Source organism: Thunnus thynnus, chromosome 16 (genome assembly GCF_963924715.1).
Source record: "Thunnus thynnus chromosome 16, fThuThy2.1, whole genome shotgun sequence".
Classification (NCBI taxonomy): domain Eukaryota; kingdom Metazoa; phylum Chordata; class Actinopteri; order Scombriformes; family Scombridae; genus Thunnus; species Thunnus thynnus.
Window position 1 is genome coordinate 8291168 of NC_089532.1, and position 21704 is coordinate 8312871.

General features: G+C 37.7%; 1 protein-coding gene across 1 annotated transcript; it reads left to right on the plus strand.

Annotated features, from left to right (window-relative positions):
- The first annotated feature begins 6119 nt into the window (after positions 1–6119).
- Positions 6120–14270, plus strand: tmx1 (thioredoxin-related transmembrane protein 1). The gene is made up of 8 exons (XM_067614068.1): positions 6120–6379; positions 6654–6769; positions 8151–8196; positions 9298–9426; positions 9910–9955; positions 11814–11915; positions 12034–12100; positions 12250–14270. The coding sequence occupies exons 1-8, from the start codon at positions 6174–6176 to the stop codon at positions 12480–12482; spliced, it is 945 nt and encodes a 314-aa protein (XP_067470169.1). The 5' UTR covers positions 6120–6173; the 3' UTR covers positions 12483–14270.
- Positions 14271–21704: the final 7434 nt, after the last annotated feature.

Below are 21704 nucleotides of genomic sequence, written 5' to 3' on the forward strand. Positions count from 1 at the left end.
TAAATAAACTACCGGCACCCTACTAGACACAAATGTTTTTTTTGAACATCCTCTTTGTAAGAGAAGCTGCTCTCTTTGTTGAGAACATAAAGTAAAGAGATCAATAATTCAACATCCATGTGTTTCCCACAGTGAATATAACAGTAATATAAGCTGTTTGTACTCTTCTGCAGCTCATACGCATACACCCACCCACACACACATTCACAGTGATGATCACAAGCTGTCACATTTTCCTCATAATATTTCATGATTTGTAACTTAGTGCACAGACTGTACAAATGTAGAGCTTCTTTTCATTTTGTCATTATGGTGTTTGAAGTTAAAGCAAAAAACCCTTATGTGTGTCTGCTTGAAATGCAAATCAAAAGTGAATCAGAAAAATAAAAACTGCTGCAGTACTTCTCTCTTTTGGTTGAAACTTTCAAACATATTACATCAGTGCCATTACAACAGGTGTGTTTGACCACTGATGGAGAACACCTGCTGTGACATGACGTGTGGCCAGGAGAGGAGCTGATTTTCTGAACTTCTGTTTGTGCTGCTGCTACAATAATCAGGCTGATGGATTTTATTTTGCAGTAATTACTGTGTTCCCCCACATGATCCCAATTATGGCTACCGACCAAAGCAGAAACGATATAGACTTACTCAGTGGACTCATTTCTTGGACTCGTTTTACTGAACATCATGTGCTTTAATCCTGTTGTTAGATTACAATTCCACTGTTATATTTTCTACTATGGTACCTCCAGCTGTCCGCGGAGAAGACATCTGTCTGTGAATTTCCTCTTCTGAAGTTTCTACCATTTCCTCTCCTCGTATGCTCAGAGTTTTATTTTCTAAGAGAACTTGAGCTGGATCAGGAACCGTTTTTGAGATGTCATATGTGATACTGGGCTACACAAATAAATCTGACTTCTCTCGACTTGATAGTTGACACTGAATATTGATTTGAAATGATTATATTACAAGTGGAGGTTCAAAGTTCATGACCAACACCCCAGAGACTGAAGATTTTTAATTTACTGTCACATATGACAAAAAAGCAGCAAATCATCACATCTGAGAAACTGAAATAAGAGAGAGTATTTTACCTTTTTGTTTGAAAATGAACAGAAACAATTATTCAGTTATCAAAGTATATAGTCCGCTCTGGTACAGTGAGTTTTGGGGGGGTTTTTGTTGCTGAAAACACAGCTGTGAACTGAAACAGTAAAGTTTCAGGCTGGAAAACCAAAACACTTGGCTGAAAGGGGCTAAAACAAGGGGAACTTCTGAATCGGGTTCTCTGTGGCTTCATCACGACGACCCACTTTCTTCACATACAAGAAATCATGTGATCCATCGTTCATATATGAATACAAATATAAATATAAATTCATGGCCGAAGAAACATTGTTGGAATGGAAAAATAGTTCAAGGACTGCAGCCACAGAAATGTCTGTGACTGGCATCATCAGGCTGCACTGTAGCAGAGCAGTAACCATGGCAACAATCAGCCTCTGGCCAGCCATCAACAGTTTAATGAACAGCAAATTAAATGTAAAATTAGAAAAATCTTCCACAGCCGAGTGTTTGTTGGTGGGAGCAACTCCTTATCACACCAGTGGGTTATCTTCCAGATGGAGGCTTAAAACACAAGAACCACTTGAAGGCATCATTAGTGTAAGAAGTGTAAAAAAGTCAGACAAAGAGTAAAAGTATCATCACTGTAATGTTCGTGGTTGTCAAGATATTTTACCGTGGACTAAAATCTTGGGCAGCTGATTTCTTAGCCACTATTTCAACCAATTCAGGTACATTTACCACAATGTTCCTGCTTCCAACCAGCAGCAGCCTGAGCACAGTGATGTTGCTTCAGAGAACAACACAAAACAACATTACAACTCCCCGGTCTGCCACTTATTTTCTTCACTGCCACATTAAGTTGAAGGAGGCGAGCAGATGACTGCTGGGGAGGAAGGAGATTCATTTTGCGCCATAAGTGGAGCAGAGCTGATGGCTGGAGAAAGGGGGCGATGGTAGGGGCACAAAAGGATGTCATCTGGAGGGTATTTTTAGAGTATGAGGTGCACTGATAACTGGCTGCCATTGCAATCTGCCTGCAGGTTCCCAGCAATAATAACTGCTCTCATTCTGCAGATTCACTCAGAGTGAAATGCTCTCATGCAGAGAAACACACAGGCAGGCTGATTGACTCAGTCTCTTACACACACACACATACACACACACACTGGCAGGCATTCAAAAATATGGAAGTTTTAAAATGACAAAACTGTGTGAGCACAAAAAGTAGTTTGTAGGTCAAGATTTTAGAGTGAAGGGCACCTTTTGTAGGTGCAAAACATGTTTTCAGATCTAAATTCAGGCCTTGTTTGATTAAAATCTACTTTTAGCAGAATAAAATGTATTCAGATTACCAATCAATTTATGTTCCAGGCAGAGTTTTGGATAGTGACCAAAAGAAAGACTTTGTAGATTAAGTGGTTGAGATACGTTTAGGGACAGTAGAGCAATGTGGTTCCCAGTCTGCAGGTCAAGACCACCACAAGGGGTCGCAAGATCAATTTGATGGGTCCCAAGATGATAAACAGAAGAGGAAAAAAAAACGTATTTATCCTATACGAGGTTATGCTTTCTTTTTTTTTCTTCTAATCTTTGCTTTAAATTACTGAATAATTTTACTTTTTTGTGACTCAAAAACTTATTCTAATAAAACAATGGGAAAAAATCTGGTCACAACTGATAAACATATCCAACAGTAACACTTTATTTTATGAGTCCCGTACTTTCCTACTAATTTCCAGGAAATTTTCTCAATAATTTCCTAAAAGTGGCTGCTATGTTAATATTTCGGACATTTCTTTAAAAGGGTTATGCAATGTGGTAGTAGATGGGAAATGGAGTCATTATAAAATTTTTAAGAAATAACCTTATATGTTAATATGTAGTTTGACACACAAAACTACATGTTGAAAGGTAAGTTTCTCTTAAGACTCTAAGTTATTAAGATGTTTTGCAAATTAATAACTGCATATGAACCCAAATATAATGAATTTCTAGCTAAACCAACTTAACACTATTTCCATTTTTCTTATCATTTGTACCAAATTGTTTTGTTTTAAGGGGTCATAAATCAAAAAGGTTTGGTGCCACTGTGTGAAAGGATAGATTTGGATATTTCTAATCTATCATAATACAATACTCACATTTATATATATATTAAAGAGTTACTGACAGCTGTAATTATTCCTTCACACTAGCCATGAAGCGATCCCTGCATAGTATGACTCCAGTGTAAAAACTCAGACTTCTGTATTAAGATCAAATAGAGAAAATCTGAAGCTGTCCTTTAAGGAGCTCATATATCTGGAGAAGATAGCACCGAGTACAACCACTTCTCCTTTTAACGCAAAGGAGCACAAATGTATCCAGCATCTAATCAGGATGCTTGAATGTCAGGATTGCCTCCCTGCAGAGGCATCCACGGAGAGGCATCCTGAGTGCATCACACTGGGAATAGACCCCAGATAAGACCCAGAACCTGCTGAAGGAATAATATGCCATCTAATCTGGGAACATCTGCTGGAGGACATGGCTGAAATAGAGGGATGTCTGCTTAACCTGCAAGCCAGAAATGTGACAGGAAATGGATGGATTGAGACTGCAGGATACATCTGGCAGTTAGGATCTTGTCTTCACAGTTAAAGACAAATTAAAATGCTGCGGGAAAACATTGAGAGGTAGCCTAACATTACTTAAAAAGCTGAGTCTAATAGGATTGCAGTTAACCTCCAGGTCAAATCAAATGGATTTTACTCTGCTCACAGTTTTTGCATGTGACGGATACAAAATGCAAAACCTTGGAGCGTTGAAGCTTTGAAGATACTGAGCCAAGAACAAGCTGTTAACTTGACTCAGTTCTTACATGCTGTCAGAACTCGTTAAGATCATTAATTTATTAATCTGCCCCACAAAGCTTGTCTTGCAGATTAATTAATGCTCAAATGTACTTATTTACTTAATATATACTTAATTTAATTTAATTCTACTCCAGTTTAAATACACAGTTCATGTGTGGCATACAATTGGCAAAACTAATTGGCCTACATATTCTTCAATAGACCTATTTAAACAAAGATTAGTTGATTAATTGATAGTTGATTGACAGAAAATTAATTGGCAACAATCTTGTTGATCAATTAATCACTACAGTTGTTTAATGAAGCAAAAATTGCAAATATTCTCTGGTTCCAGCTTCTCAGATGTAAAGATCTGCTGGTTTTCTCTGTGACTCTCAAAAAATATAAACAAATATCTTCAGGTTTAAAACTGTTGATTGGAAAAAAACAACATATTTGTAGACTTGACTTTGAGCTCTCAGAACATGAAATGGATTTTCATTATTTTTTAACATTTAATTGCAGCCACACTCTTGTCTCTCACATGTACACAGACACATTTGCTACAGCACATGTGATGATTATATATCTCATTCTATTCAATCTATAATATATTTATTTGCCCACATTTTCTGTCACACACAACAGTAATGTCTGCTTTCTATGAGCTATCACCAAGACAACAGCACCACCTGCTGGTGATAAACGTTTACAATAACAGAAAATGAAATAAATAAAGTACAAGATTCTTCTCTGCCTTTAGTTGTTGTAATAATTTATATAAGATATGCTTAAACAAAACATATATATACAGTATACTTAAAGTATCAAAAGTAATAGTACTTGTTTTACAGAAAAATGGCCCCTGTGAGTGATACATTATTATTGTTATGCCACACCTGTCTGTTTTAAAACCCTGATGAAGACCTACAGTGGTCTAAACATGTTGGTTTTTTAATAATTTAGCCACTACAATAAAGGCTTTTTAATACTTCCTTCCTCACTGTTACATTTTCTTATATTTGTTGTTTTTCCCCATTTTCCAAGAACACTCAACATTTTTTTGATCTACGTTTGATTATATAGAGTAACCAGTCATCTCTTTTCCTTAAGTACAAGTACACCAAAATTGTACTGAAGTACAGTACTTGAGTAAATATACCAAGTTGCTTTCCACCACTGATATTTTTACATTACTGTATTGGTACTTTTACTTAAGCAAAGGATCTGAAGACTTCTTCTACCACTGTACTTGTGTAAATCCACGAAAACTACCATATAAAAGCTCATTTTATCTGTACTTTGAATATAATTATTTATTTATTTTAAAGGACCAGTGTGTAGGATTTAGTGGCATCTAGTGGTGAGGTTGCAGATTGCAACTAACTGATAACTGGTTACCTTGAAACTCACGAAAAATCGCAAAAGGCCCTCTCTTGAGCCAGTGTTTTGTTTGTTTGTTCTGGGCTACTGTAGAAACATGGCGGTGCAAGATGGCGGGCTCCGTGAAAGAGGACTCACTTCCTATGTAGTTCCTGACTGGAAAAATTCACATGAACGCCACCTTAAGTCAGAACAACAACTCAGACAGTCGGCGAAAATTTTAGTACATGACTTGCCGTCATATATGCAGTAACATGGCGCACAGAAATAAATGTTTGATGGCAAGAAACCTCATTCAAATTCACGTATTGCATATCAATTTTTTTTTCACATGCAATTTGCAACATGGTATAAGGTTGTTGCTGTCCACATAGAGTGACCTAGATTAGCTAGAAGAGTCATTTATTAGCATGAACCCTGATAACAAGTCAGCCAAAGCAATATTTTAGTGGTTTTAGGGAATGTACTGGTGCAGCAACAAGTCTGGGACAAAATACAACACATCATCTTCTTTGTAGCGTCTGTGTTGCTTCCACATTACGACTTACTAAACTCATGAGCACACCGAAGTCGAAAGAATGACTTCACAACTTGGGAAATTGGACCGCTGAGCACGTGAATGCAACTGAAAGTATCTTTTTATTTTATTTTCAGGTGATTAAACACTAATTAAAACATACTTATGAACATTAACTTCAATTTCTGCCAAGTCCATTCTTCTAGATGCCACTAAATTCTACATATTACACCTTTAATGCAGAGTCTCACATCCTCTTCGTCTTTTTTAGTTTCACATCCTGTCAGTCAAACTCAAAACCACGTGACTCGGACGTTTAGGGCGCAAACCGGAAGTAAGCGTGCTGAGCTGCCTCACACAGAGCATACATGGCGTGTTTGCTGGCGAGCAGCTGCAGCTCAGAAACAACAATGTTTTCTTTAACAAAGCCAACAAAACACCGCTCATGGATATGCTGTTTATTCCTGGCGATATATTTAACGTCGCTGCCAGTTTCGGCTAAACAAGGCAGCCTTAAAGAAGTGACCGACGGCAACTGGGAGGAGATCCTGACCGGAGAGTGGATGATTGAGTTGTGAGTGTCCTGCTAACGTCCAGTGCTAACTGACAGCTAAAGAGCTAACTAGAATGTCAGTTAACTTAAAATAAACACGAGGTCGTTTAATTAGGGCGTGTTTCCCCACAATGCTGTGTCTAATCCGATCTTGTCTACCTGTATTAAGTGCTGACTAGCTTACAATAGCCAGCTTGCTAGTACACAGGCAGCTAATCAGGTCATCGGTCTATTTCAGCTGTGTTTATCTGTAAGTGATTGTGCATTTTCTCTTGTGAAACTCGTTGTCTCTTAGCTACGCACCGTGGTGTCCAGCCTGCCAGCAGCTGCAGCCGGTGTGGAAGGAGTTTGCAGACTGGGGGGAGGACATGGGGGTCAATATAGCCAAGGTGGACGTGACAGAACAACCTGGTAGGCCTTGAGTGACCTCTCCCAGCTGCCTGTTTACACTCTGACTTCTCTATTTAATGACAAACCAAAGCTCTGAAAGCAGTGTTTCCCAACCTTTTTGGCCTGTGACCCCCTTAAAATAAAGCAAAGTCTACCTGGGACCCCTCCTCTACTAGTTAGGTTACTGATTATTGTCTTGACTCATTTTGTCCATAAAACGTCAGAAAATAGTGAAAAATATCTGTTAATGTTCCCCACAGTCTGAGGTTACATCTTCAAATGTTTAGTTTTGTCTGAAGTACAGCTCAAAACCCAAAGATATTCAGTTTATCATCATGTCCCACAAAGAAAAGCAATGAATCATCACATTTACGAAGCGGAAACCAGCTTGTTTTTTTACATTTTTGCTTATAAAATGACTAAGTGATAGTTGCCAATTAATCTTCTGTCAATCGACTAACCTCACAGCATTAGAAAGAGGACTTTGTTTTATTTGAATAACTTTTAGAGGCTTGTGGAGGTAAAATACAGAATTTCACAAGAAATAAAGCTGAAATTAGAAGAAAGCTTGTCGATACAAAAGAACTGAGTTGCAACAGACCTCTAATTTTCTGGGAGTTTGTTTTAAATATGTGGAGCATAGAAACTGAAAGCTGCCTCACCATGACTAGAGAGGTTTTTAATCCTCACTAAGACCACTCTGAATCAGCTGCAGCTGTCTGATTGATTTTATTCTATTGTCTTCTCTCTTTTTTTTTAAAGAGAGACCTGTAAAGACGCCATTACAGTAGTCGATTCGAGTGAAGATAAATGCCTGGACAAGTTTTTTTCCAAATCCTGCTGAGACATAAGTCCTTCAGAGTAAAAAAAAAAGGGAGGGACATTAATTTACAAAGATTCTGTGTAGTAGAGGTGGTTATGCTGTTTATTCCTGATGATATATTTAACGTCGCAGCCTTAAAGAAATGAAAAAGCTATGTGTGTGCAAAAAAGCAGAATATAAATAGAAGTATAAATACCAATGTAAATATTAATTTGAGTGTAAATAAACTGTGTGTATTAACAGTCGACAGTAAAAAAGATAAACTATATATGTGCACACAGTGCAGGACAGACAGTATGAATCACAATGAGATATGATTTGACTAATTTGGGCGACTGAAGCTTCATATTAGCTTCAGATAAACTTTTAAATACATTTTCCATCATTTACATTATAAGTGCATTATGGGGGATTGAGATTTTTCCTTGATTAATTGATTAGTTGTTTGATTCATAAAATGTAGCTGTAGGTCAGACATTATTTTCACCCATCTGCTGAGTCTGAAATTCTTCTCGGTTAAGTCATGAGCCAAACGTTGCTTCCTGTACACTAACAGCTCTCGTCTCCTCCCTGTGTAAGGTCTGAGTGGGCGATTCATCATCACCTCACTTCCTACTATTTACCAGTAAGTTCTTGGTTATTTTGTGGTTTTTTTTTACTGCTTCCTCTCTTAAGTGACTTCTTGTGGTGTCTGTAATGCTGCTCTTAAAAGAAGATAATCTAATGGTTTTACCAATTCTCTGGTTAACTGTGAAGTCCTGTAAAATGTCACACTAGTGTTTTAATAATGACTGTATGTGGCATGACTTGCTTATATATCATCAATACCGTATCATTTGTTATATATGTGGTGTGACTTCCTGAAATATTCTTTATTTGGGGAAAACATTTAACTGTTTGACTGCAAACTAATGATTACTTTTCATTATGATCTATTTAATCTGATTAACTGTAATCTCTAAAATGTCAAGAGATGGTTAAAAAAAAAAGCCAATCACAAGGTTTTTTTCTGGCAATCTACGGTCAAAACTCAAAGCGACTTTAAAGTTTTAATTAGCGATTACATTTATAAAATACGAAGAAAGCAGCAAATCCTCACTTTTGAAATATTTCCATTTTTGTTTGATAAATGACTTAAACAGTTAATTGATGCTCAAAAAATGCGTTGATTAATTTGCTGCTTATTTATCAGTTAACTGTTAATCACACTGTTTCAGTCCTGACTGTAAACCAGAAACGGTCTCAATTAATCTAACAGCAACAATCATCAGTAACAGAAAGTCGAGGGTTAATCTGGTGTAACAGAACGCTGAGTAAATATACCACCGGCTGCTATTTAAACAAACCTTGTCAGGGCAAAGTTTGCTTTTGATTTTTCATTGTCAGTGTGACGTTTTGCTGTAAAAATGCAATTTCAAGTCAAAACCTGCATATTTGCAGTCTGGGGGATTTTGGCTACATACTGTGTAAGCTACATAGTTTTCACCTAATTTAACTTGTTCACATAATACTTTGAAACTAAATACAGAAAATGTATTAGTATGAATATTTTCAGCAGTTAGACAACCGCCATGTTGCCCATTTTGCCTTCTTATCCTGTAGCCAAACATTTAACATGAGTCGTCACTTCTGCTGAACACATCTACATATTTTGGGTGTGTGTCAGTCCCGAGGGAAACATAACTGAATATCTGTGTGTGTGTGTGTGTGTGTGTGTGTGTTTCAGTTGTAAGGATGGCGTCTTCCGAAAGTACCAGGGCGCTCGCACTAAAGACGATTTCCTCAGCTTTATTGATGGGCAGAAATGGAAAGCAGTGGAGCCAATTTCCTCTTGGTTTGGGCCGTCTTCGTTTCTGTGAGTCAACAGTTTTATACAATTATGATGATGATGATGATGAAGATATAGTGTGATGATGGAGTTACATAAAACTGATTTTCCATTTTCCTACCAGCTGTATGATATATTATACTTCAATATAATGTGGTTATTGTGAAATTTGTCTCGACCAATATCGCCCAGCCCGAAGGTCTTTTTACCCTTTTCAGCTTTCAGCCTTGAAAACTACATTTTCTCATTTTCATGTTTGTCCAGTGATACAGCATCACTGTTTTTCTCTCTTTGCTTTGAAATAACAGAAAAGAACATCACATGCCTGCCCTGTTAGCTCTATTCTTAGCGTCTTTCTCTTAGTTTAAAATCACACTGACAAAACCCCCCCCTCCCCTCCCCTCCCCCTACTTGTTAAATTCGTAAGTTTAAGCTTTGTAGTGATGTTACAGTTTGACAAATCCTTATTGAATTACATGCTGGCATTTTTCCTTTTCTTCTTTTCGGCAGAATGAATTCAATGTCTGCTTTGTTCAAGCTCTCCATGTTTATCCGGGTAAGTGAGGATTTTTCCCATTTATAGTTTCTGACTGTTGACATGTAGGTTTTTATATATAGAAAGGTATTTATTTAATATAAGCCATTTAATATAAGGAATGTGTGCGTCACTGATGCGTAACGTGAAACTACATGTGGAAATCAAAACAACTTTTATGTGGAAAAATACAATGTGGGTATTTAAAAAGCCAGGATAAAGGGCTGACACTGTAAACATAGAGAAAAGTCTAACCGGACCTCCATATAGTGCAAACAATATATATTGTAGGACAGCAGGGAACACCTACAGCTGTTGAGTTAAATAATCCTCTCTAGTGTCTCAGATTTCTACTTTTGATTATTATTTTTTGAGGGCAAAAACACCAGAATATCAAAACACCTCCTCTCTTACGTGGATGACGTGTCGTTTCCATTATTAAAGGATTAAAGCTGGCATCGTTCCATATTTTTCTGACTGTCAATAAATCTCATAAAAAATAACAAAACCAGCAATGTGTTAGTCTCACTTAATACTTTCTGGTCCCTACGCCGTCTGTGACACTCAGCCCTGAGCTCGCTGGATTCTGCTGAAGACGTAAATGTTTAAAAACACCTCACACCTATAGATTCTTTTGAAAGATATGAAGTAATTTCCTGAAACAGCTGCGCGCTGCAGATTTTTAGCAAATATTACTCAAACAGAACATTTGTTGTTTTAGTGAGCAGTGTTTCCCCCTAGGTTGAATGGTTTGGCCTGGCGTTCATGGTAATGAACTACAGACCTCTGTGTTCATGGTAATGAAGGAATGTCAGCCAGTAAAACAGTGTTTGATGTGTTTTTAACAACAATGGAGCTCTATGACACATAAATGAGCTGCATCAGGCTTCGGCTACGCAGACATACTTACATAGGGATCAATTTATTGTTGGTTTTGGTCTTTTTTTGTCAGTAAGAACAACACAGAATATCAGCAGACTTATTATTTAATAATAAGTCTGTAATGACTGTTTAGATAAAGCTGAAAAAATGACTGAATGTATGAATTATTTTAATTGTCTTAAATTAAAACAATAAAGAAAACAACTATGGCGTTATTTTAACCGATCACATGTGCAAAAATCTGCTGGTATTCAGTTGATCAGCTCTACAGAAGGCTGTAAACTGTAGAGACATCATTTAAAATTCAAAACGTGGCTTAAGGCTGTATTCAGACCAAATCGTTGCGACGCACCGCCGCAGGGTTGTGTGTAGGCGTGTTTATTTGTGCTCTAGAACGTAACTGCTGTGAAACAATCAGAAAATAACATTTTATTGATCTGATTTACCAGCTTTCTCGCTACCGCCGCTCCGTCTCTTCATTCACTCTCTTTCTTTTCCTCTCGTCTTTTTTTTTTAATGAGTCGGGAAGCAGACAGCGAAGTCTAACTTTACTTTTAATGTTATCAAACAAAGAGAAATGTCCTTCCCTCTTCCTAATAACGGCTTTATACTCCCTCATGGCAGAGTTTAGCTCTGATCATGTGATTGGTCATTAAAGCATGACCTTGGGTTGCATTTCTCCAAAAGTTGACTCTGGATCAACTTTCTCACCTTCAAAAGCCCTCGCCGTCTAAACGCACTACCCCCATTCAAATGAACAGGAGGACTGATTTGGTCTGAAATGTGGCGCCCGAGGAGAAGGTCATAGAAATAGTTTGCTTCCCTCGAGGGGATGATTGTTGGTGACAGACGAACAAAGACATGGACAGAAAGGTGTTTTAGAGTTTGACGATCCACAATGTGTGAAAAAATGCTGCTGTTATACTATATCAGTGCTTATTTGTTGTTTTTATTTGTTTATCTTATTTGTTGATCACGTACATTTTGCTTCCTCCAGCGTTGTCATAACTACATGACAGAGAAACTGGGGATTCCTGTTTGGGGATCGTATGTTATCTTCGGCCTGGCCACTCTGTTTTCCGGTCTTGCACTGGGACTGGTGAGTAAAAACGCCGCCAACGTTATTAAACAGTGATGAAACCATATTGAATGTTCATCAAGCATAAACACACATAATAGTCTGTGAGTTAATGGTGATTGTTGTTTTGTCTTTGCAGTTACTGGTGTTCATCGCTGACTTCGTCTTCCCTTCACGGAGGTTTTCTTCTCCTGATTACTACCAGAGTGAGTTTCATGAGATTAAACGTCATGTTCAGATTATTTTATAACAAGTTTATAAATATATACATTAATTAATGAGCAGAACAGATATTCGTCACAAATTTGCAAGTTTTGTTTGTATCACTGACTCTTGTTCATATGCGGCTCTGCAGAGAAACAATCGATCGAGCAAGCGAGGTTAATCCAGAGACAGGAGGACGAGCATGAGGCCGACGGCGAGGAAGACGACGACGAAGAAGAGGAAGAAGAGGACCAGGATGATGTCTGGAGGAGGAGGAGAGGGTCCCCCGAGGGGCGCCCGGAACCGAAGGGACAGGTTTTCCCAGACGAAGCTCTGAGGAAGAGGGTGGTGGCCAACCGTGAGGAGGAGGAGGAGGACACCTAGAGCGTCGGCACAGAGCGTCACATGAGCCCCCCCCCTACTCCTCCTGAGAAGAGCGCCATGGAGTCGGAGGAGCTTTGGTCTCGAGCAGCAGTGTTTACAGCAGGGAGCCCTTAATGCCCCAAACCCTCCCTCCTCCTCCTCCTCTTCCTTTTTCTCCTCCCTCCTCCTCCAGGCCTCCACAAACACCTCGCTTCTTTTCTTCTCCTTCCCCTCCCTCCCTCGTTTTCATCGGGAGCGCTTTAGACTTTCTCGCCCGAGCGGCAGGCTCCACCTGGAAAAAGCAAAACACTCCCGACACCTGTTTTCACTTCTGGAAACAAATCGCCTGGCTGAGGTTTGGGTATGAAGTGCAGTAGAGCTGGATTTTTTGCAATGTTGTTTATGCTATGCATCATTATTTGTTTGTGTTTTGTTTTTTAATGTGTGTTATTTTATGTTAATCTGAATTATTATTATTATTATACCATTCTTCTGTTTAAAGTTTATGTTAAATTTTACTACTCAGCTAATGTATCCATACTGTTTATTTTATGTCGCATATATTTTTACAAATCCTGACAGTTCAACCCCCCCAAAAATAACGACACACCATTCCACATTCAGTTTATAATGGAGATAAAAGTGCAAAGGAGTGGCCCAAAACATTAACAAGGGACCCAGACGTTTAAATCTCAGCCCAGTGTGTGTAAAGTGTCGCATGCTCTCGGCACAGGTACGTAAAAATTAATGTCGTTTGGGGCAGGAACCCTTTTTATGACAATTGCGCTTCACTCAGCCGTCAAACCAAAACGTTAAGCTGCAGAACACTAGAACACGCTAGATAGATGCAGATTTTAAAAAAGAGGAACTATATTCACCCACAAATTAAAGTCCCGGTGAGTGTTGTTCAGTAGATGTCCCCCGTAATGTATCATACAATCAAACAAGGGGATGTTTTTATTTAGTCTCTAATGTTTACTTGTGATTCACTAATTATTAAAAGGATGTTTACTTTAAAGAACCCAGATGTGTTGTCGACCTGTCGGTGGGTCTACAGTGCAGTATATGCATGCTGTGATATAATTAAAAGGAGGAACAATTTGGGACTCTTCCATGAACTGTTTGATACAGAGAGAGATGTGGCATATCCGTCCGAAAGCTGCTCTGCTTTGTGGAACAGTAAGAGGACCTGAACAAAGCGGTCTGCTCAACAAAGGGAGGCAAGAATCAGCCGACTATAATCTTTTTTTTTTTTTTTAAACACTTTGAATTCGACTTTTTTTTTTTTTTTTTAGTCTGAAAATGTAAAATTAATATGAACTTATGAGGTTGATCTATCTAAACAAGTGTCATTTTGTGTACATTGGTTTCTCATTGAAATAATTTGAACAAAATGCACTTCTATGCATCTATTTAGAACATTAATGTCGCTCTGAAGCACAGCCTGTTTCCATTTCAGTCTTGTGAGAACAAAAAGGAGCCGTGCGCGCTTGTGTGTGTGTGTGTGTTTTTGTGTGTGTGTGTACATGCATCCAGTATTTTTAATACACATTTCACTCTGTTGGTTTGATGACTTGCATAGACTTTGAATTTTATGCTGCTTTTTATTCCAAAAAAAGAAAAAAAGCATAATAACTCCTTTCGGTGATGGTTGAAACAAGTTGTGATTTTTTTTTTTTTTTTTTTTTTTTTTTTTTTTAACCCGACCACTATTTGAGGCTTGCAGCATTCACACTTTACTCTGAGCCGGCTGTGCTCCTTATTGTTTGAACTTCTCTTTCAATAAACTTTACTCTGACAAACTTTCAACTATTTGTGTTGCTTTCAATGACACAAAAATGAAACTCAGCTATTTATATCTCATCAGTGATGCACAGAGGAAATAGAGCAGCCGCTCACAGTCGGACATCTTAAAATACAAGTGTGAAGTCTTACATCTGTAAAAACACTTGCCAAACTACTGTAAAGGTGAGTACAAATCAGTGATGGTAGAAGTACTCAGATTTTTACTCAAGTTAAAATACCAATAATGTGAATTTGTACTCAGTTACAAGGTAAAGGTAATTATTTATCAGGAAAATGTGCTTAAAGTATCAAAAGTGCTTATTCTGTGATAAAATGTGCTGTTATTATATATTACAGTATCATATTGTCAATGCTGATCCATCAATGTGTGAGCAGCATTTTATTGCTGTAACTGATGGAGGTGGAGCCAGTTTAGTCCAGTGGTTCCCAGCATGGGGATCGTGCCCCCACCAAATGGCCACAAGACAAATCTAGGCGGTTTTAAGATGATTAATGGGAGAGGAAAGAAGAAAAAATAACGTTCTGCTTCACAAATGTGTATTTATTTCCTATAGCCTTGTAAATTATTAGATTTTTTTTATTATTAAGCTTTGTTTAGGAAATCTCATTAGTATTTTGCAAAAGAGGCAGACAAAGGATCACAATAAGACGGTTCATTCACATCACAAAATCATCATACAGACACATTACTTGAAACAATCACAAATATTTTGGAGACAATGTTTTCCCTCAGAGGAACAAGTGTCTTAACTTCAAGCTGTTTTGCAGTTCATTCCAGTTTGCAAGGTGCATGTTATCAGAAACCAGTCGTCCCAGTTCAGAGTTGGCATGAGGAACTTTTAAATCCAACCTGCTCTTTGAGCTGGTGTCATTTATTAGCTCTGCAACGTAGATTTTTTATCTATTTGGGCCCCAAAGAGGTAAACAAACAAAAAAAACCCAAAAAACATGACAGGTTTAGAGGGGAAGTCGGTCCGTGCATGAAGTATTATTCATTTGCAGTTGTTCACGTTGTGTAATGACAACCCCAATTTTGGGGGTATTGCCATATTTTATTGTCTTGAGAGGTGCGATACGATTCAGAACGCTAAAGTGTCCGCTTGTTCCATTATCCAACTTGTACCAAGAAAATTAAAACAGGAAGTCGGGAACCGGAAACAGAGACAGCTTGCCTTCAAAGTAAAAGTTGCGCGTTTTGAAGGGTGTTGGCCGCAGCTCCATTTAAGGAGATGCTACAATAAATAAATAAACAAATTAATGAACATAACAAATAATGAACATAATTCATAACTTCTTTTACATATCTTGGAGATAAAACTATGTTAGGCGGCGAAACCAAACCAGGGATTTTCAAAGTAAATACAGCGTGTGTTACGGAGACGCACCGCTGCTGACGTCGACGTCACGTACAGTGAGTCTAACTTCATTTTTGTGTGCTTGTCTTGTTGTGTGCATAATGCACAATTTAAATTATTTACCTGCCCACCACCGTGGTTAACTGTTAGCTTCAGAGGATAACCAACGCTAGCAATGCTAATTGATCTGTAGGTAAACTAGCTACCTGTTGTAGCTAACAAACCTGCTCAATGTTAACGTGACTCCTTTATTATTATCAGCTTTTGCACATCATTTGGGATTATTTGCTGTGTGAAATGTCCACATATATGGGAGAAGTGAATTAACTGGACCCTTTTCAGTCATATATGTAGGGATTAGGGGTGTTTTGACATGCATTTTTGATTTATTAAGCTTTCAAATGTTTAAATTACCAGCAATATGTTTGTGCATGCAGACTACAAAGTAATGAAATGCTAATAATAAAATAAATGCCATGTGTCCTATTTGACAGGTGTGGGACCTCCGTTGGTAATTCATTGAGTGACTGCACCAGGATAACCAGAACAGCCGGAGGAAACTAGCAGATGGTAAGCAGAGAGAGAGTAAAGTCCATCATTCAGACAGTGACACATTTAAGCTGTTTTGAATGAATGAAAGTGCTGACTTGGTAGTTTATTTTTTGTGTTTACATCTATATTGGGTGAACAGTGGAGCAACTGCACTGTTCATCTGTGGATGTAAACACCATAGAGGTAAAGAGGAAAGATTAACCTCGTAGTCATGGTTTCATTTCAAAGCCAATGTGCTGAAGTACAGACAACACAACTAACAAATATGTGTAACGGTGAAAATAGTCTTTCTTGAACAGTTTTAGCAGTCGAATTACAGTTCCCTTATTAAACCTTTGCTGGTGCACAACTTAAGACTCAGTGAAGTGTTGAAACAATTCAATGTATATATATATACATCATACATACAGTAAGTGATACTATCATACAATTTGGATGTTTTTTCCCTCACACTGAAACAAGGTTAAATGTCCCTGTCAGTCCTAACCTCACTGACCTGCACTGAGACACTCAACTGGATCAGAGTAACTGTCTCTCTCTTTACTCAACATACCAGACTCTCTGGGTCACACTAGACAGGCTCTGTAACTAACACATTGTTCAAATTCAAATTCTTAGCATCTTATCACTTATTGTAAGACATCTGGTCATTTTCATTGAGTTGTATTTATATACAACCAATTTGATAACACCTAAACAATGTGATGAAATGTGATACAAGGAATGTTGAAAGCAGGTAAACAACCTCACTGTGACTGTACTGAAAATTGAAGACCCAGATATGGTTTCATATTGAAAGTGTAGCCTCAATCTGAAACATCAGAATGAACATTGATAACCTACATTTCCTTTACAAGACAGTTTCAAAATGCCTTAATGTGATACTGAGCTAATTTAGTGAAAATTCCAAATTACAATCAATAATTTGTGTACTTACTGCAAAAAGTGTTGCATTTAATTACCACCCATAATTCATATTTTATTTTAAGGGGGAAAAATATCATTTAACACATTATGTCTTAAAGTTAGCGGGTATTTATAACTCCCAGACATTTAGCATTTTAATAGACTTTTAACAATGGCAGAAAGGGAGCACAATACACAAGTAAAATTAACTTTATTTCATGAATTGTTGCATTTTTTACTGACAGAATTTGATCTTGTCGTGTACATCATCACCGGTGAATACAAATCTAACAAAACAATACCACAATGATTTATGATGAAGAATTCAATTTACGGGACCAGTACAAGCTACTGTACATGTTTCATGTGTGTACAAAGATTAACCATCTCTTCTAATCATCCACAGGAAAAAATGTATTTAATACACTCAGGACTCAAAGTGTCTTGGATTTTTTACTTATTGTTTACAATTGTTTGTACTGATATCACATATCTTGTCATGCTTTGAGAAGACATCTGGCATTCTTTCAAACAGATGAATTAGGCCAGACTGTGTATGTATTCACTGATTAATATAAATTCTCAAATTCATTTATTTTTAAATTTCCAATAACTGTAAAGACTCAGCACCATGTGTGTCTTAGTCCTTTGCACTGAAAAGCAAACTGTGTTTCGCTGTGAAAGCCAGTCTTTGGTCAGTCAAGAATGAATAATCATCATGTTATTCATCTATAAAACTACTGTTGAAGCTTCCAAACTACCTCATATCTCTTCTCTCATTTAAATCTATTAACTACATGATAGATTATGATAGATAATGACAGATATTCCTCATGTTCACACTAATGTTGGCAGAACTGGTTTCAGGTCCTCTGCACAAACTTGAGTCTTAAATTCTTCTTGGACATTTTAAGGCTTTATTATGTGAGTTTTTTTTATGATTCTTGTAACTGTTTTTTATTCTTATGAATGTTTCTTGTTCTCAGGTCTCTCTTGGAAAAGAGATCTTAATCTCAATGAGGCTGCTTAATTAAATAAAGATTTTTTTTTTTTAATTAAAAAATGACAAAGAAAAGCATCAGATCTTCAGATTGCCAGGCTGCCATTGTTAATAAGAATTTGTTCTTAATGACTTGCCTGTTTAAATAAAGGTTAAATAAAATAAAGTACAATTTGAGAAGCTGAAATCAGATAATTTTTGGCATTTTTGCTTAAAAAAGTGTCTAAAATAATTATTCTATCACCAAAATAGTTGGTGTTTGAATTAATCGACTAACAGTTGCAACTCTAAACTAAACTCTTAATAATATCTCTATTTTCTCTAAAATTGGTGCCAAACTTCAGACATTTCCTAGATTTTTAGAAAGTTATCAGGAAATTATAAAACCATAAAGTGTAACCAAAAAAATCACATTGTTTTTAATAATTTAAGATTTTTTACATCTTTTCAGTCAGATCACAAACATGTTCGCCCACCTAAAACAAACAAAACTAATATACAATAAACAAAGAGAAGATACAGAATAGGATACAGTTATCTCACATATCTCATTGCATCAAAGCACCTTGAATACCATCATCCAAACAAGATGATTCAGGTTTAGAACTAAATAAATAAATGATGAGCTTTTTCCAGTAGATGTCACTCTTACACTTGTTTTGTTGTTTAGCTCATAGTGACAAACATCAGACGGTAGCGGCTGTTTTGATGAATCACATGTTGCTTTTTCAGCTCACCTCTGACACGACACCCACCACGGGGTCTACTGGTGTAATGCGACATTTTACGCCACACTTTGGGGAACAGGAGACAGGAAACGTATAGTAGCAAATGTGAAGCTACAGCTCACATTTCCCTCCACCCTCAGGAGTGGTGCTGCTCCCCCTGGGATGAAGAGCAGATCTCTAATCAGTGCTGTCATTGCAGCATGAGTAGCCTTCTGCACACGCTCTGTTTAGCAGAGGTTAATCTCTCCGGGTGGTGGTGGTGGTAGTGGTGGTGGTGGTGTTGGAGAGGGGGGGTGGTCGGAGGGATTCCCCCTGCTGTACTGTCCTGCTGCAGGGATGCTTCAGTGCAGTGAGGTCGTGGAGTGTGCACATGCAAAAACACTCAGCAGATGCTTGATAAAACGCTGCCTGCACTGGCTTTGATTTATCGGGACATACACAGATTCCTCTGCGCTGGACGGGCAAGGCTTTTGTTTCACTGCTCTGCTTTGTAAAATGAACGCAGATGGCACCCACTGCTGGTTTAGTGGTTTCTGTTCTTGATCAGTTAGCTCTGGTCCATATGCTTTTCTATTGTCCCTGTTTTTACTTTGCCAGTAAAAAGTTCTCTTTAAGAGCTGTAAAATAACACAAATAAACTGTCACCACATTTGTAGAAAACATTTTTCATCATAATAAGTATTTTATTCTTCTTGTTTCGCCTGCACCACAAACTCAGCTGTTTATATACATTTTTTTTATTTATTTTTTTTGCTGCTGCAGATCCGCCTCAAGCCAACTGGCGCGAGTCCTGGATCTCATTATTTACCTGCACTCACCTCCCTGTCTGTGTCCACATCAATCATGTGCTGTTGTTCTGACTCTCAAAAATGGAAACTGGCTTGTTGGTTTTGATCAGAGGAGGCATGATTGATGGCGTTGATTCTGCAGAGCATGCAGTCCAAATGCGTGTTGTTCTTTAAAGCCCCCCTCTATTCAAAAATATGCTTTTCTTCTTGTTCCTTCAGTTGGATGTTTGAGCTTCACTGTGCAGAATGATGTATGTGCAGAGTTTGACACCAGAAGGCTGTTTTCACATTCGTCTGATGAATGTGGAAAGTTTCTCTGAGCTCATGGGAAATCTGATTTTTTTGGGGGGGGCAAGCCTACGAGCATGATTCGTGACATCACAACTAGTTTGGAAGCGAACTGTGGTCCAATATTCAATTTATACAAGTGTGATGTGGAAACTTGAAGCCTCCAGAGCACAAACACTGAGAACAGACTTTACAGTGAAGTAGGAGACATCTTGTATCCAGCAGTTAAACTTCTGTAATGAAAAATATGTGCTTATTCATAGAGTCTGGATTTTTTAATGAGGGAGAAGGAGTAGATGTCACTTTAAGGATTTTAACGAGATAATTTAACTTTTTTTTGTGGGAAAAACTTATCAGACACAAACTATTATTCAAAATAGAAGATCCACTTAAAGATCCCCTCCAGACATGTTTCAAGATATATAAAAACACTCTGCTTTGAAAAATAATCTGTGTCTGATGTGGTTTTTCATTTACATTTATTCATTCAGCTTTTGTCCAAAGTGACATACATATGAAGTACAATCCAAGCTACAGTAAACCATTTTTTCCACAGAAAAAGTTCAATTACTTCATTAAAAATCCTTCAAATGCATCTCCTCCTTCTCCCTCATTGAAAATCTATGAATATTCAATTACTTTTGTCCGTTCTCAGTGTTTGTGCTCTGGATGCTTCAAGTTTCCGGATCACACTTGTGTAAATTGAATATTGGGCCACTATTGGCTTCCAAACTTTCTTGTGACATCACAATTCCTGCTCATAGGTGTACGTCTTAAATTCAGATTAAGAAAACAGCTTCTAGTGTTGACCTGCACATGAAACATTCTGCACAATGAAGGTAAAAAACATCCAAATGAAGTAATAAAAGGAAAAACACATTTTTGAGTGGAGGAGGCCTTTAGAGCAACTGTTTTTATCTTTTCCTCTTTAAAGTCCCCCTCCACTCAAAAATGTGTTTTACTTATTGTAATTAAAAAGTTTTAAGGGGAAAAAACTATATCAGACACAAATAATTATTCAAAGGAGAGTGTTTTTATGTCTTTAAACATGTCTGGAGGGGATATTTAATTATCAGCAGCTCGCTGGTTGGTTACAAACTCATGCTGTGAAGCCAAACATTCTTCAAACCCACAAAACTTTACTTTAAATTCTAGTGGAGATTCAAAGTTTCCACATTTGTCAGGCTGAATTTTTTTTTTGAGAAAATAAGAATAAAATTATGAACTGTAGATGAACTGCTGTCGATGGATTAGTGCAACCATTAAAACATGAAGTCTTGGGTTTGAATATCCACTCAGCTCGGGCTTCGAGAGGATACTATATAATATATATGACGCTGTCAAATAATGTGGAAGCCTTATATGAAACAAAAAGGGAAAACTGTGTGTTAAAGAGTTAAATCTACTGTGTTGACATGGTGATGGGTGTCAAAGCTGAGCTGTTACAGTTTTATGTTTCTGAGTGTCTCTTTATGAACCTCCGAGGAGGTAAAATAAGTGTAAGATATAAAGATGCCCAAGAGAGAGAGAGAGAGTGTGTGTGTGTGCAAATGTCAGTCTGTTTGTCAGATTTATTCGAGGCTCATGAGATGAAGATATTTCACACCGATATGAAAGACAACCTCGCTACAGCGGTGTGTGTGTCAGAGAGTCTAGGTGAGAATATCAGGTGTAAGTTCCGAGGTGGTCTGAGAGCCCCGTCTGCCATGGACGTGTCTCTTTATCTGCTGTCACGGTGAGAGGAAGTCCCCGGCTTCAACCTGAGTCACTTTTTCCACCTCAGTGGTGAGCAGCCGACCACAAACATAAACAGAAACTTG

Coding starts and splice junctions, on each gene's coding strand:
- tmx1 (XM_067614068.1), top strand. CDS start 6,174: ATGGCGTGTTTGCTGGCGAGCAGCTGCAGCTCAGAAACAACAATGTTT. Junction 9,427..9,909: donor TTTGGGCCGTCTTCGTTTCT/GTGAGTCAACAG, acceptor TCTTTTCGGCAG/AATGAATTCAATGTCTGCTT. Junction 9,956..11,813: donor AGCTCTCCATGTTTATCCGG/GTAAGTGAGGAT, acceptor TGCTTCCTCCAG/CGTTGTCATAACTACATGAC.